Source organism: Paroedura picta, chromosome 17, assembly GCF_049243985.1.
Source record: "Paroedura picta isolate Pp20150507F chromosome 17, Ppicta_v3.0, whole genome shotgun sequence".
Classification (NCBI taxonomy): domain Eukaryota; kingdom Metazoa; phylum Chordata; class Lepidosauria; order Squamata; family Gekkonidae; genus Paroedura; species Paroedura picta.
Window position 1 is genome coordinate 12,022,798 of NC_135385.1, and position 15,889 is coordinate 12,038,686.

Genomic DNA, 15,889 nt, shown 5'->3' on the forward strand with positions numbered 1-15,889 from the left:
GGCCCCCAACGCTGCTGGCAGCTCTAGCCTCCAAGGACCACAGGAGGACGGAGAGCACGGAGGCTGCCCCTTCAATACAAGAGCCCCCCTCTGGGGGCACAGCTTTGCCACTGAGCTGGCCACGGGCCAGGCTGCGGCTGTCATGGGCCTTCTCCCTTTGAGGTGCATCCTGCTTTGCTCCCCTGCTGGGAGTCAGAGTGGCTTGGAACGTGGTTTGCCCCGTTCTCTCGCAGCCCGGAGAGGAGGGCCAGGCTGAGAGTTCACGAGAGCCAGCCGGCTTCCATGGTAGAACAACAACGTGGTGTCATGGTTAAGAGTGGGGCACGCCTGGTTGGATTCCCCGCTCCTCCACATGCGGCCAGCTAGGAGCAGTCCTGTCAGAGCTCTCTCAGCCCCACCTCCCTCACAGGGAGTCTGTTGTGGGGAGAGGAAAGGGAAGGCGACTATAAGCCGCTTTGAGGCTCCTTCGGGTAGGGAAAAGCAGCATATAAGAACCAACTCTTCTTCTTCTTCAATAATCTCAGGGCTCTCTCAGCCTCCCCCACCTCACAGGGTGTCTGTTGTGGGGAGAGGAAAGGGAAGGCAATTGTAAGCCGCTTTGGCAGTCTTTCAGGCAGTAAAAAGTGGGGTATAAAAACCAACCGTCCTGCTTCATCCACCAAACACCAGCAGCAAAAGAGGGCCGCTCATGGCCATGACATACTTGGGGAACAACTCATAGACATGGGGGGGGGGAGATGACCCAAGCAAGGCTGGAGGGAGCTGACCGTGAAAAGGACCAAGCTGCGCTTGGGAACATGGAACTAGTTGAAAGTTTGGGGACTAAATAATCAGAAATTGGGCCTGCTCAATACCCTAGTTCAGGGGTAGTCAACCTGTGGTCCTCCAGATGCTCATGGACTACAATTCCCACGATCCCCTGCCAGCATTCGCTGGCAGGGGCTCGTGGGAATTGTAGTCCATGAACATCTGGGGGACCACAGGTTGACTACTCCTGCCCTAGTTCAGGGGTGGCTAAACTGTGGCTCCCCAGCTGTCCATGGACTACAATTCCCAGGTAGGGACTCATGGGAATTGTAGTCTATGGACATCTGGAGAGCCACAGTCGGGCCACCCCTGTTTCATGGCAAACGATTTCAAGACGCAGAGTCCCCAGTCCTTCTCCACCTCTCCCCTTTCCCAATTCCGCACAGCCCCCCCCCCCCTCCACCACTGTTTATTTGTCTGGGGCTGCAGAGACATTTGGAAGTTCAGAGAGGCACACGCCCCGTCGAGACACGAGCAGAGCAACCGTTCCAAACGGGGAAAGAGGATCGGTCGGGGCCCGATGGCTGCCAAGTCCCTTCTCCGCTGGCATGGCTCATCTGCTCACTCCGGGCAGGGGCCGTGGGGGTGTGCGAAGGCCCCAGCCGAGGAGAAGTGCCAAGAGAAACCTTGGCAGCCCCCCAGCTCCTCCCACAGACCTAGCTGAAGGGCTGCCCCCCACACTTACAGTCCCGCTCTGAATGTCAAAGCATTCATCTTGTCAGAAAAGGGACTGGGATGGGTGGAGTAAGCAAGAAGAAATGGAAGCTGCAGCGTGATTTAGGGGGCTGGGTGGGGGTTATTTATCTTCATGGCTTTTTCCCCCCTGCTGGGTGGGATGATTCACAAGCTGCCCGGGCAGGAAAGCACATGGCTCCTCTGTAAGAGACCTCCTGGCTGATGTAAGCATGATATGGAGATTAGGGGGACGGGGGAAGGTCAGGTCAGCCCAGAATTTACAAGCATCACCAGCTCTGTAACAGCCAGTTGCCTTTCGTAGATCATAGAATCATAGAGTTGGAAGGGACCTCCTGGGTCATCTAGTCCAACCCCCTGCACTATGCAGGATATTCACATCCCAATCGCTCATCTACTGAAACCTGCCACCCCCTTGAGCCTTCACAGAATCAGCCTCTCCGTCAGATGAAAGCAAGGCTGTAGGGAAGAGTCTGTCGTAATCCTGGCTGCCAAGCAGGGTCATCTCCGCTGGGAGACCCACAAGGAACTCCCACAAGGGTTGCTACAGAGGCAAGCAATGGCCAGCGGGGGAGGGCAAACCATCTCTGAGCATCTCTTGCCTCGAAAACCCCATAAGGAGACAAGATAGGGGAGGGAGTTGAAATTCCTCATCCCTTCTGTCTCAACCCCGGAATCTTTTCCCTTCTGCCTTGCGCAAACCAAACCTGCCTTTCCTACTTCAGCTGTGTACATGTTGTACACCACCCTGAGCTGACCTGCTGGGAGGGCAGTATAGAAATCAAATTATTATTATTATTATTGATAATAATAATCATAATCATCATAAAGATTAGACCGGCAGGACACATCCCTGAGTAACACATGTTGACCTTTATTAATAAACATTAACCTCTAGGGCAGGCAAAACTGTGGCTCTCCAGATGTCCATGGACTATAATTCCCATGAATCCCTGCCAGCAAGTGCTCATGGGAATTGTAGTCCATGGACATCTAGACTAGAGCATAACGTGGCTTCACTAAGTTTTTACCTTCTGCCTGTTTAGTCTCTGCTGCAATGTATTCTAGCAGCCTCTAAGGGCAGTTTTGACCCTGCAAGGCTCCTGTAGGACAGTCAGGGGCTAAGAAGGCCTAGCCATAGAGAAAATAGGCCAAGGAGCTAAATATTTAAAAATTGTTAAGTTAAGGCAAAGCTAATGTAACCTCTTGACAATATTGCAGCCTTCAGAGCTGAAAAATCTGACCGACTGCTCAGAAATCCTTCTCTCCTCTCCACCTTCCTCATCAGAGAGAGTTTTCCTTCTTCGGTATCATTCATGGGCTATTGCAACCTCTCTTCCGTGCTGCTTTCGTTGGCCAAAGGGCAGCCTCTCGACTAAAGGAAGCTGCTCCTCTTGGCTTCTTGTGCCTCAGGAGAGAGGGAGAAGGGCCACTCCACAAGGGTCTGCCCGATGTTAGAGAACCCTGCTAAGGAGAACGGGCAATCTCCTCCTTCCAAGGATGCCTTAGAAATCAGAATTATTCCGGAGGAGCCCAGGAGCATTTACACAGACCGTGGCTGCTAGCTCCCAATTTGGCTTAAAGAAGCATAGGCTGGCTCCCAATTTGGCACCCACCTGACTCCAGGGAGGATAGGCAGAGCCGTGCTGACGTTGTAAGTGCTTTTCAAAGGGCCGTTGCTGAACAAAGCCTGCCTGAGCCACTTCGGCCTTTCCTCCAGAATGGCGCTTTTCCCGCAGTTTTTGGGCTCCATCTTTGCAGCCGTGGTCGAGGTGGCCCTTAGGGTGATGCACGCTGGAATAACTGGCTCCCTGTTTCCGGGGGAAGCCAGAGTTTGCAGATCACTGTCAGAGAGAAAGCCGGCATCGTTCTCCGATCGCGCCGTGGCTTGAGTGTCCAAGCAGGAACGCTAGGCAAGCCTTGGAATAAAACAGCCGCCGGTTCGACCCGCACCTCATCTTCACTTTCTTCTCTAAGCCTGTTCAGTAAGAGGGGGAAAGGGCGCAGAGAAGAATTGGAAGCACAAGTCAATGGCAGCAAAGAATCTAGATAGTTGTGAAAGTATGCTGAATGGAAAGGAATGACATCCTGCATAGCTAGCTTCTCTCCCTATAAAGGCAGGAAGAAAACTGAGCTGGAGGCAGGGTCATTCCCACCAAGGATACCAGGTAGTTCCTGCCTTCTTGAGTGGATGGTGGGAATTACCCACCAAAATGTCCTCCAGCTCAGGGGGAGAATGCCGGCATGCCCTTATTCCCCTTTGTGAATGTAAGAGCCAGCTGCATGCTGGGGTGGGGGGAGAGACAGCTGATGTCCAGAGGGCCCATATGGTTAGCATGAGCAGCAGGGAACGAAGAAGAGGCATTACCTGAAGAATCAACAGAGTGCAGGGGTGGCCAAACTGTGGCTCTCCTGATGTCCATCGACTACAATTCCCATGAGCCCCTGCCTTTGTAGCGCATGGACATCAGGAGAGCCAGATTTTGGCCGCCCCTGATATAGGGGCTAAATTGTCAGCTTTGGCTCAGCCACTCTCAGCCTAGTGGATCTCACGGGGTCATTCCAAGGATAAACGGAAGAGGAGAATCATCGACATTGCCCTGGTCTCCTTGGAGGACAAGTGGGGTAACGATGCAACCGTGTTCTCTGAGCTGCCCCACTCCCACAATCCACGTACAGCCCATATTTCTTGCCTACTTGTTGCTCCAGAAGGGGGGAGGGACGCAGAGGTCTGAACAAGAGTGGTCGTTCCACTCTTTCATAAATTAAAATGCACAATTTGCTTGAGAGTTTGGTAAACAGAATACCTGGAGAACGCAGGTATCCAAGAAGTGACTTTTTGCAAGAGGGCCAGAGCACCCAAGGGCTGGGGACAGAGGTGTGCTTCAAAGTGCACCTGGGGCTTTAGAGCACCTATGGAGATTCCCCCACCCAGTTTCATTGAATGGGTCTCACTGTCAGGACCCCGTTCACAGGTTCTCATGTTCTTGCCGTGTTCACTGGTTACCTGTTGAATTGTTTTCATCATGTAATGTTTCCATGGTCTGTTTTTGTTCTTCCCATGTGATGTCTAATTATCTAGTCTAATTGTGCAGTAGTTTTCCACAGACATCCTTCTCGTTATTGCTTTGCTTTATTGTTCTGACCCCTGGTAACCTGATATAGGTTTTTAGGAATGCCTGTACTATCTAGGCCAGGGGTAGTCAAACTGCGGCCCTCCGGATGTCCATGGACTACAATTCCCATGAGCCCCTTTTGACTACCCCTGATCTAGGCGATTGTGAACACTTTTGAATGGGGATGCAGGCCCGGGAAGATTCTTGTGCCTGGCACCTTAATTAGATTTGAACTAGCGGGAAGGGTTGTAACTAGGGGGAAACATAAAGGTATGCTTGTTGGTTTGCAAATTAGTTTTAGCAAGGCAACGCCTTGCTCCCTGTTTGTTATTCCTTCAATAAAGAGATTTCCTTTCAACAAGTGAGTGTACTCATTGAGAATTAGCAGAGACTTGACACTCACTGAGTACGGGCAGACCAAAGGACCCACCAAGCAAGCTGTTGCCTGTGTGAGGTATGATGCTGGACTAGATGGACCACCAGTCTGATCCGGAAGGGCTCTTCTTATGTTTGAAATTCCTAAAGAAATGCCTCTATCTGTGGCCACTGTGGCAAACTTCTGGAGCACACACAGAACAGGACTCCCAATCCAGCCAAAATACTGTACTCTGGAATCCTTCTCTCCTTCCTCAAACCCATCCCACCCCTAACCCCCAGAGCCACTGAAGAATTCCATCAAGACAGCGTCTCTCCGCAGAAAATCTCCAAAGCGCAGGTTGCTGTAAATTCATTTATGTGTTTAATAACCAAGGCTTGTTTCTCAAGTCCTCAGGGCTGAACCTTCAAGCATGTGGTTAAATACTTTGCAAGGTCAAGCGAGAGGGTTCAGGGCCTTCGGGACCTAGTTGACACAAGACGAAGTCCCCACCACCACCTCCAGTTTAGGCACAAGACTTCCTTTGTAATTAGCCAAAAAAAAATGACATCAACAGAACGCACATGCAGCCTGGGCAGGAAAGAAAGAGCTGCTCGGAGGGAGTCCGGAGCACGGTCCCAGGAGTGCCCTGCTGCATATTAAAAACAAGGGGGTCTGCCCAACTTCGAAAAAGGGGTCCCCACGCACTCGAGAGTAACAGAAACCCACAGCCTCAGCGTCCGACCCCTGCTGCTGACAAGCCAGAGAAGGTGTGAATTTCAAGTATTTCTTTATTTTTATTTTTTTTGTAAATGTTCCATCCGCCCCGCCGCTGCTAGCGGCTCAAAATGGAGGCGGGTCGGACCATGCCGATGGAACGAGCCCCCTGCGGGGCGGGCGGGGATTAACACAACCCCTCAAACGGATCTGTGCAAACTCGGGAGGAAACCAAACCGCGACGGCCGGGCGGGCGGGCGCTGCTTGGGACTGCCTCGTCGCCTTGTGCAAAAGAGCGACGCGGGACCCAAGCTTGTGCGCTCAGCTCGTCGGCAGGATTAGGCCGCGGCAAGAAGCCGGCCTGGGGTAACACCTGCTCAGACGGCGCAGCATAGAGAACAGGCTGTCACTGCAGATCTCCGATGTCTTACAACACAGGGGGCCCAGCTGTGGCTCTTCAGAGATCCATGGACTACAATGCCCATGAGCCCCTGCCAGCATGCTGGCAGGGTCTCATGGGCATTGTAGTCCATGGGTGTCTGGAGAGCCACAGTTGGGCCACCCCTGCCTTACAAGCTCCTGTCCCCCCCCCCCCCTCCCAGAATACGACAGAATTGTAAACCAATTTCAGAAGGCGGCAGAGCGATCGACTCGTTCGGGAAAACAGAGACTGCGTTTTTCAATCAACCCAAACTCTGAGCCTTCATTGCAAGCCAGGAAATAAAAGCTTTTATGCTTAAAAAGAATGTCGCACGGAGGTCAGGCTCATCTCCGAAGAAAGCCTCGGCAAATTATCCCTTTTACCAAAAGTTTTTTTTTTTTTAAATGGTGACGTTAAAGGGGAGGGGGGGGGAGTCAGTTAATTCAACCAGTGTTAATAAAACTCCCTTTTTTAAAAAAAAAGGTCACGCAATTTCCAAGCAAGCCAATCGGCTCCCAGTACAGTTTAAAAAAACAAAACAAAAATAAATTAAATCCTATGGAAACGTCGTTTAAGTCAGCCCAAACCAAGATGCCAGCTGGGTAGAGATTCAAGGCTATTCCTTTTGGGGGGTGGCGGTCAAATAAACCAACTTACCTGTTCTTGACCCAACTGGCTCTGGCCCTCTCAACAGCTGTCTGGAAAGCAGAAATCTCACACTGCTGCATAAAATGAGACCTGGGGCTTCACATCCAGCCATTCAGACTTAAGAAGTGAGGGTGGGAAAGCCAGAAAGTTAGAGGCATTCCCCACTCGGATGCAATGGACTCATCGGCCAAATTAGGTAACATTTTAAAGGTCAAGGAGGTCTTTAGTCCCCTCTACAGACAGATTAATAAAATTATCCCTTCTTATCAAGCAAAAGATTGGGAAATAGCCTTTCGCTTTGGGAGTCAAGCCAAAAATGCTTCTGCGGGGCCCTGATCCAAAAAACAAAAAAACTCTCCACCTTGGGGGAAAAATCTACAGCAAGGGGCTGCCCTGCTCTTTGTTTGCGCCGTGCAGAAAAGAAGGACTGGCGGGTCGTGGGCATGCAAAGATGGCAGAGGACCCCCCCAATGACCCCCACTTCTTTTAGCTCTAGGACAGGGGTGGCCACACTGTGTCTCTCCAGACGCCCATGGACCACAGTTCCCATGAGCCCCTGCCATCAGGCTGGCAGGGGCTCATGGGAACTGTAGTCCATGGGCGTCTGGAGAGACACAGTTTGGCCACCCCTGCTCCAGGGAGAGAGGAAAGGGAGGCGGGATTCCCTCCACTTACCTCCTCTGGAGCTGCTGTTGGCCTACCTACTGCCAAGTCATTTCCAGAGGGAAAGCTCCACCCCCTTACCGTGGATCACGGGATGCCCAGCAGAGTAGGAGGAGCTTGCCGTCCCGAGAGCCTCAAGGGCCACTGGGAGGTGATCTGAGGCACAGAACAGTGAAATCGGCCCTGGTGGGTCACGTCATCTCAGGGCTGCAGCTACCAAAAAAGTTCCTCAAAGCTCTGCTGGATGGCAGGCACCGTGGATGGCTGTTTTTTGTTACCCATCATCACATTCAAAGGAGAGGGCTGACTTAAAAGAGGTTAGCCAGGTGACAACAATAGGAAAAATGCTGCTTTCATAGGCTTTCAGAGTCTTATTCACCTGGGAATTAATGCATTTGTCGTTAACAAGTAAACACTCTTATTAATCATAGTATACATCTTAAAATTAATCACAACTTTAAAATTAAAAAAAAAAGAGAAAAGAAATTCAATGTAAACAGCATTACACACAGTATAAACCTGCCCTGGAAAAAAAAAAAAAATAAAATCTCGCAGAACGTCAATCTGGCACTGTATAATTTAGCAATGTTAATTTAAAACTTTAAACCCCTCCCCCACCCAACAAACAAAAAAAAAAGGTTGGTTCTTTTAAAAGTTGTGCAACAAAAGGTCAAGTCATAATTATTCCAAAATCTGAAACCTTTCCTTTTCAAAAATAAAAAAAAGAGAGAAAATAATTGTTTAACTTGAAAACAGGGGGGGAGGATCAAACATTCCAGGAGAAGAACAGGAATAACCCCAAAACATTTTTTTTTTTTTTTAACGAAAGTGCCTAAAATAATGGGACTGGTATTTTAGAGCCCTTACAGGTAACAAGGCAGAGAAAGGTGTAAAGTAGAAAAATCTGGAGCGTCTGTAAATTCCAGAGGAGTCCACAGCTTACAAATGACGAAGGTTCAGCGGGGGGGGGGACGGACGACCCTCCTGCCGGAGGCGGCTAAGTCGGGGGCTCGGCCCTGAAGCTGTCGGTCTGTGAAGCCGCCGGGCCTCTGCCCTCCTCGTCCTTCTTCCGCCGTTCCACTTCCCACTCCACAAAGGTGTCGAAGAGACTGGGCCAAGCCTCGTCCTCGCTGTAGTTGCTGAGGTCCGGCCCGATCACCTGAGTAAAATTGAGGAACATGTTCCACGTGTCCCGGGAAATGCCCTTGATTCCTGAGGGGTTCTCGTTCAAGAAGTGTAGCCACTGGTCCAAGATTGGGGGCTTGTTTTGTGTGAAGACTAACTTCCAAAGGGCGATGGCGATTTCTCGGTGGAGCGACCGTTGGCCCTCTTCGGAGTCCAGGCCAAACTGGAACGTGAAGCGGTAGAGATCCTTGAACTTCTCCTCTTGCTTGGCTTCGCTCAGGAGGCTGGGGAACTGGGCGCAGATCCCCTCGATGGTGTCCGCGTGGATGGCCCTGCAGCCGTCGAAGAATTCGCTCCTGTCGCCAACCAAGAGAGAAGCCGGTTAAGAGTGGAGAAAGACACAGCGTCCCCGATCCGAGGACCGCTCTCCTCTTTTCAAAATTATCTCGCGCGCCGGACGTGGCAGAACAGCACCGGCACCCTTGCGTGGAAAGCCTTAAAACTTGACCACGAGCAAAAAAGAGGGGACGGGGGGGACGTTATATCCAAGCGAGAAAAGGAGAAGATCGGCTGCTCTTCCGTCAGGAGCTGCCAAGGAAAAATGGGCTGATGGACCTCTGTGTCTCCCCGTCCTTGGCCTTTATGGACATGGGCCCATGTATTTTTCTGCTGCTCAGACTGTCTGCAGCAGGAAGGGAGGTGCGCGTCTAGGACTGGACATGCCATGGCTCTCGTCCACCCATAACCCCCACAAATCTGAATGTTGGCCGAACAAGATCGTGCCAAATTTAACAACTGTTTGTGTCTGTGTGTGCATGTGTGGGGCGGAGACTGTATTCAAGGCAGGCGGGTGGACATCAGACTAATAATAAAGCTGGTGCCCAAGATGCATTCAAGGAGACTCCCCCCCCCCCATAGCTTGCTTTATGCTCCTCTTGCTTCCATGTTTACTCTCCATCAACCGTAAGAACTAGAAACTTAGTCCTCTGAACTATACAAGACCCCACAAATGGTAGTCAAACTGCGGCCCTCCAGATGTCCATGGACCACAATTCCCATGAGCCCCTGCCAGCTCAAGCGTGAGCCTAGGAAGTGGCTTAGCACATGCTGCCCCAGCATCCCATTTCCCACAATGGCTTACCAGATATCCGCAGAAGGAACCCAGGGGGAGCATGGAGGCCTGCCCCACGGCTATTGACTCCCCCCTCCAAGCACCTGGCATTCGGCAGCTGAACGCGGAGGCTTCTGTTAGTCGAGACTCATGGCCTCCGACAGACGGGTGCGAGTGGGCATTTATTTATTTACTGAATTTGTTCCCCACCCCCTCGGCAAGCCGGCTCGTGGCGGGTGACTGAATAAAACCCCCATCCTTATCCATCCATGGTTCCTCTATATATTTGTGAAACAGCCTGGGGGAGGGGGGGTGGAACGTGTCCAGCTGTCCAAGTTGGAATAGGGCCAATCTGATTGGCCCTGTCCCTACAGCTCCCGCCCCCCCTCCATGGACACTAGCCAGAGACGTACCGGAGACAGAGAGAGACACACAGAGCCCTGCCAGACCGAACACAAGCCCTCATTCCCGCCTGTTACTCCCGCTGCAAGGGAGGCAGAGAAAGACACAGAGAGAGCTGCCCCAAGCTGCTGACAGAGACACAGAGAGAGCCGTCCCTGCCGCGACGGAGGGAGAGAAAGACAGAGACAGAGAGCTGCCCCAAACTGCACACCAGCCCTCCTTCCCTCCTATAAACCAGCCCTCATTACCTGCTATGCCTCCTGCTGCGAGGCACACGGGAAAATGTGTTGGCGTATCTTCCGGGGGGGAGGGGAGGGGCATCAGATCTCCTCCCTGCACTGGCCTCATCCATAGACCATTGCGGGACCTCTTGGGCTAGCCAGGGCCACAACCTAGATGGGGGCTCCGTGAATTGCTGCTTTGTTTTGCCCAGCCTGAACCTATTACTAATGGGCTTCACTGAGTACTCCAGTTGCATTTCGGTAAAAAATTTGGGGGAAAGGGAACTAAAATATCCTCTGTCTATTTTCAGTGTTTCCACGTGTGTCGTATTATGTGGGGCCCTCTAGTCAATCCTTTCCCCAGATGATTTTTGTGGAACTTTAGCTCTAACTTTTCTCTCGTACACTTTTTAAAAAATGCACAGAATCTCTAGGCAGGGGGCCAGTTTATCCCTATGTTTTATAGAGAAATTAGAGAAGAGGAAAAAAATGTCCACTTTTGGAGGGAGGGATGCACGGAGAGGAGACAAAAATAAATGTTCCGGCTTCAAGGACCACGGGAAGTGCGGATTTCAGCTGGCCACGCCTCCCTGCCACACCCCCATAAGCGAAATAATTCCACGGGCCCTTCACTCTCCTTTTACTCCTTCCCCCCCACCTTTTCTACTGCCGCAGTGGCTCTGCGTCATGTAGGCAGGAAAGAAGGGCAGGAGCTGAGAAGACAGCCCGCATCCCCCATGCCACGACACAACCAACCCCCTTCCCTTTGATTCTAACACTCATCAAGCCCTCTAGGCAGAGGTGGCCAAGTTCCCTAGCTTGTGTCCAAGTCCGTTAAGACAAGAGGGGAAAGGCTGTAGACCCCTCCAGAGCTCCCTCTGGAGGGGCCTGCAGCCTTTCCCCTCTTGTCTTAACGGACTCGGACACAAGCTAGGGAACTTGGCCACCTCTGCCTTAATGGACCCCTGGTTGGAAATTTCTGGACTGGAAACCCAGGGAGACATGAAGTCATGGTAGTCCTTGCCAGTCTCCTCCAACAGCACAATAACGTTGGGAGACATTTCAGAAGAAACACGCGGCAGCACTCCAGCTGTTGGAGATGCTCAAAAGGACAAAGAAATCAAACAACGCACCGCCCCTCCCTTGAAGAGGGTGGAGCAAAGCAACGGTGGGCCCAGGGCATCGGGCCCACCCAACATGTCTTTGTCCCTCCCTCGGACAAGCAGGGCAGCTCTTCAACTAAGTACAGAGATGCGGTTCCAACCCACCTTGTGAATTTGCACATGGTAGCCGCTTGGAACTTCCACGCAAGGACCAACACCTTGAACTCGGTGGGGTCAACGCAGAGGTCATTGCAAAAGCGTTCCATGCCCTCTTCCAAGATGGCCTCTTCCCGCTCGTCCTTGTACCGCCTGAATAACTCCTCAGTCCTGTGGAGGGAGGATTCCTCAGTGCCGGAGACCGACTCTTTCTTGGCGTCGCCCGAGGAAGCCGGCGGCTGGCTGGCCTCTACCGCAGCCTCCATCTTCTTTGTCCCGTTGACGAGGATGTCCCCGGAGGATTTCCCGCAGACCGTGCTGTGCTCTTCTTTGTGGATCGTGCTCCGCTTGCCGTGAGCCTTACTGCTCGACTCCCGGTCGCCATTTTTGCTGCCGAGCGTGGAAGAAGGGTTCTTGCACTTGGTGACACACTGGCCCATATTGGTGCGCCCCCCCCCCCCGGCTGTCACAGCAGTCCCCAGGCGGTCACGCACCCACTCCACTGGTCTTCGGCAGACCTCAACATACCATCAACGAGAGTCAGCCAACCTGCAGGGTGGGGAAGAAGGGACAGATGTTCAGAAGCATTCCGTTTGGTGTTACTGGGCCACAAGTTGCACGACAGGCCAAGGGGGAAAAATGCATGCACAACCTTCCATAAAGAGGCTGCCTGATGTGAAGCTACTTTATACCAAGTAAGACCACTGGTCCATCTAGCTCAGTACTCCATTCTTTTTGGTGGTGGCTTTCTAGACGGTCTAGAGAAGTTTCCCCCAACATCCCTTACCTGTGCTAATTTAACTAAAAATGCCAGAAGCCAAGCCCTGTCATATTTCCAAAATTGCCCCAACCACAAATGACTATTTTCTTTACAGCTCACCCATGGCCCTCCTAGCAGCATCCCAAGAACTCCTAAGAGGTCTCCTATCTGGGGAATCAATCAACCAACCAACCAACCGACCAACCAACCAACCAACCAACCAACCAACCAACCAGCCAGCCAGCCAGCCAGCCAGCCAGCCAGCCAGCCAGCCAGCCAGCCAGCCAGCCAGCCAGCCATCCATCCATCCATCCATCCATCCATCCATCCATCCATCCATCTCTAGTTAATGCAAAATTCAAATCTATCTAATGCAAAATACAATATCTATCTATCTATCTATCTATCTATCTATCTATCTATCTATCTATCTATCTATCTATCTATCTATCTATCTATCTATCTATCTATCTATCTATCTATCTATCTATCTATCTATCTATCTATCTATCTATCTATCTATCTATCTATCATATATTGCCCTCCCCGGAGGCTCAGGGCGGTTTACATAATAACAAGGAACAATACATAAAACGGTCTATAAAAACAACTAATAATTGTAACCAGATAACAGTGCAACAGCACAATCTACCTCTCCGTAGCTCCATCAAGTTCACAAACCTTCAGATCGCAGCCTGGGGCCACAGGAAAGGGATTGCTCCCCCCCCCACACAAAATGCAGCATCCGGTGCCACTGGCGGGGCAGGCCGGAGACCTTCTGCATCCCATCACAGGTGCGCTACGACACCGGAAACATGCCCCAGAATCTTCTGTGCAGCAAAGGATTCTGGGAGTGCTGCTTCATACTTCACACAGTGCTTGGTGCCCCGAGCAACTACTTGCGTAGGCTGGACCAGCCCAGCTTGTTGGGTGGGGGGAACAGGTAAGATGCCCAAACAACATCTAATAAAGACCGTGACGTGAGTCACGCATGGAACAAGCTCCAATCTGCCATCACATCAGCGAGCCTGGGGCATCCTTGGATCCCTGTGCTCTTCTCTTGCCTGTGGCTTCTCATTAAGCAGGCATGCTTTTGCCATCAGGATGCCGGTCATGTCCGGACATTTCCAGAACATCTTGGTCCGAACGAGGACTAAACCGCTCGGAACCTCGGTTGAGAGGAGGGAGAACAAACCACAGTTTGGCGTTCAGACGGAGCCAATTCCGGTTGGCTGCAAAGGGGGAAGCTTTTGCTATTTCAGAGCGGCATGCAAGTTCTTGGGGTGGGGCAGTGCCAGAGCATCAGCTTTGCATGCACAATTCCCCGATGGCACCCCTGGGATCTCCCGTTAAAAAGGTCTCACGTGGGACGTGGTGGACCATGGAGAGCTACTGCCAGTCTAGAGCGGGCAAGATTGACCACAGGGATCAGGGCAGAGGCCTTGTGCACCCACACAGGTGTGTATCATCTGCCTAAGGTGCCCCATCAACTGCAGGTCCATCTCGAAGTCAGGCCTGAGCCTCCCCTTTCCCCCAAAGTAAAGTCTCCTCCTCCAAGGGCTCTTACCTATGTCAAGTCAGGACCTTCCAGCTTTACCTAGAAAGCAGCTTCCACATCCCCCAGGGACTGACTGCTCAGCCCTCACGGAGGAAATTCCTAAAATCCTGGCTGCAACATCAGGTTACAAAGAGGGTGATTCATGTGCAGAAACGGTCCACGCCAAACAAACCCAGCCCAGAAATACAGGCCTTTTTCGTTTCTTTTTCTTTCTTTCTTTTTTTTTACAGGAAGCTATTAAAAAAAACCATAAATGCATTTTAATACCTAAGCACACAAGGAGCTTTACAGGCCTGCCGTTCACAAGAAGCCCTTGCCAAGTTAAAGCTCCCGGCTCCAACAGCAACACACGCCGCGCCTCTGCTCGGGGAAGTTTGGGTTTTGCACTGGGAATCCAAGTTTTCCAAAATATGCTCAAGAGTTGCAGGGAGGGAAAGGGGCGAGAGGAGGAAGAATAAATGATATTGTAGCTTTTTTAAAAACTATAAAACAGGGGTGGGCAAACTGCGGCCCTCCAGATGTCCATGGACTACAATTCCCATGAGCATACGCTGGCAGGGGCTCATGGGAATTGTAGTCCATCTGGAGGGCCGCAGTTTGACTACCCCTGATTTAGAGGCACGGCCCAAAGTCATAAAAAGCCTCGATGGACAATCCCGGCGCCAAGCCATAGAAAGAACCGTCAGGTCATCTAGAACAGGGGTAGTCAAACTGCGGCCCTCCAGATGTCCATGGACTACAATTCCCAGGAGCCCCTGCCAGCATTCGCTGGCAGGGGCTCCTGGGAATTGTAGTCCATGGCCATCTGGAGGGCCGCAGTTTGACTACCCCTGATCTAGAAGTTTCATGACCTTTTCCGTATAGAAAAGGCCAAAGACACCCAAAGACAGTCAACCAAATACCGGCCTGATGTGAGATGGGCAACGTGCGCCCTGCACATCCCTGAAAGGTCTTTGGAAAACTTCAGCAGGGCCGACGGTGGCCATGAGAAGGAGGTGGCGCCGGGGTGTGCCCACGCCCATTCTCTTCGAGGCTGTTCCAGAATAAGGATCCTTTGTTGAAGTTCCAAGGCCTTCAGTTGCTAAAGGCTCTTCCCCCTTGTGCATTTGGGCTGATCCTGCGTTGAGCAGGGGGTTGGACTAGATGGCCTGTGTGGCCCCTTCCCACTCTAGGATTGTAGGATTCATTTGCCAAGTTCATCTAACAAGCACCGCCAAGAGTGATCCCTCAAGGAATCCTATTGTTCAGAGTGATGGGGCCCATAGATTGGGACCCACACTAAGGGGCTGCAGAGCTCTTACCATTTAGCTGAAAGCCCTTACAGAGAGTCGTGGTTTGGGGAGGGCTGTGGGGTGGTATCTAAGAGCAGTGGTCTCTAATCTGGAGAACCGGGTTTGATTCCCCACCCACATGCAGCCAAGCTGGGTGATCTTGGGCCAGTCACAGTTCTCTCAGAGCTCTTTCAGCCCCACCTACCTCCCAGGGTGTTTGTTGTGGGGAGGGGAAAGGGAAGGTGACCGTAAGCCACTTTGAGACTCCTTCGGGTAGAGAAAAGCGGCATATAAGAACCAGCTCTTCTTCTTCTTCTTCAGTAATCTCAGGGCTTTCTCAACCTCTCCTCCCTCACAGGGTGTCTGTTGTGGGGAGAGGAAAGGGAAGGCGACTGGAAGCCGCTTTGAGACTCCTTCGGGTAGAGAAAAGCAGCATATAAGAACCAACTCTTCTTCTTCTTCAGTAATCTCAGGGCTCTCTCAGCCTCACCCGCCTCACAGGGTGTCTGTTGTGGGGAGAGGAAAGGGAAGGCGACTGGAAGCTGCTTTGAGACTCCTTCGAAAAGCAGAGTACAAAAGAGCAACTCTTCTTCTTGTTCTTTAGAAGGACCAAGAGGGAAGAAGCGGAGGGGATTCCTCCATGGCTCTGACCCTTGGCTTCCTCCTCACTATGATACAGCACCCTGGTGTTTGGGGTGCATCTTCTGCTCCTGGATCTCTTGGTCTCCTGCCTACAGTTCAACCCTACCTTCTCCCTCTACC

The 15,889-nt window shown here is 51.7% G+C and overlaps 1 protein-coding gene across 2 annotated transcripts in view; it reads right to left on the reverse strand.

Moving 5' to 3' along the window:
* Positions 1 to 5,744: 5,744 nt before the first annotated feature.
* Positions 5,745 to 15,889, reverse strand: part of DCUN1D3 (defective in cullin neddylation 1 domain containing 3) — a 52,824-nt gene continuing 42,679 nt past the window's right edge. For both annotated transcript variants that reach the window (XM_077316195.1, XM_077316194.1), the window contains 2 exons: positions 11,548 to 12,087; positions 5,745 to 8,901 (listed from right to left, as the gene is read on the reverse strand). In XM_077316195.1, coding sequence (XP_077172310.1) covers positions 8,418 to 8,901; positions 11,548 to 11,978 — 915 coding nt within the window. In that variant the 5' untranslated portion in view covers positions 11,979 to 12,087 and the 3' untranslated portion in view covers positions 5,745 to 8,417. The remainder of the gene's footprint in view (positions 8,902 to 11,547; positions 12,088 to 15,889) is intronic.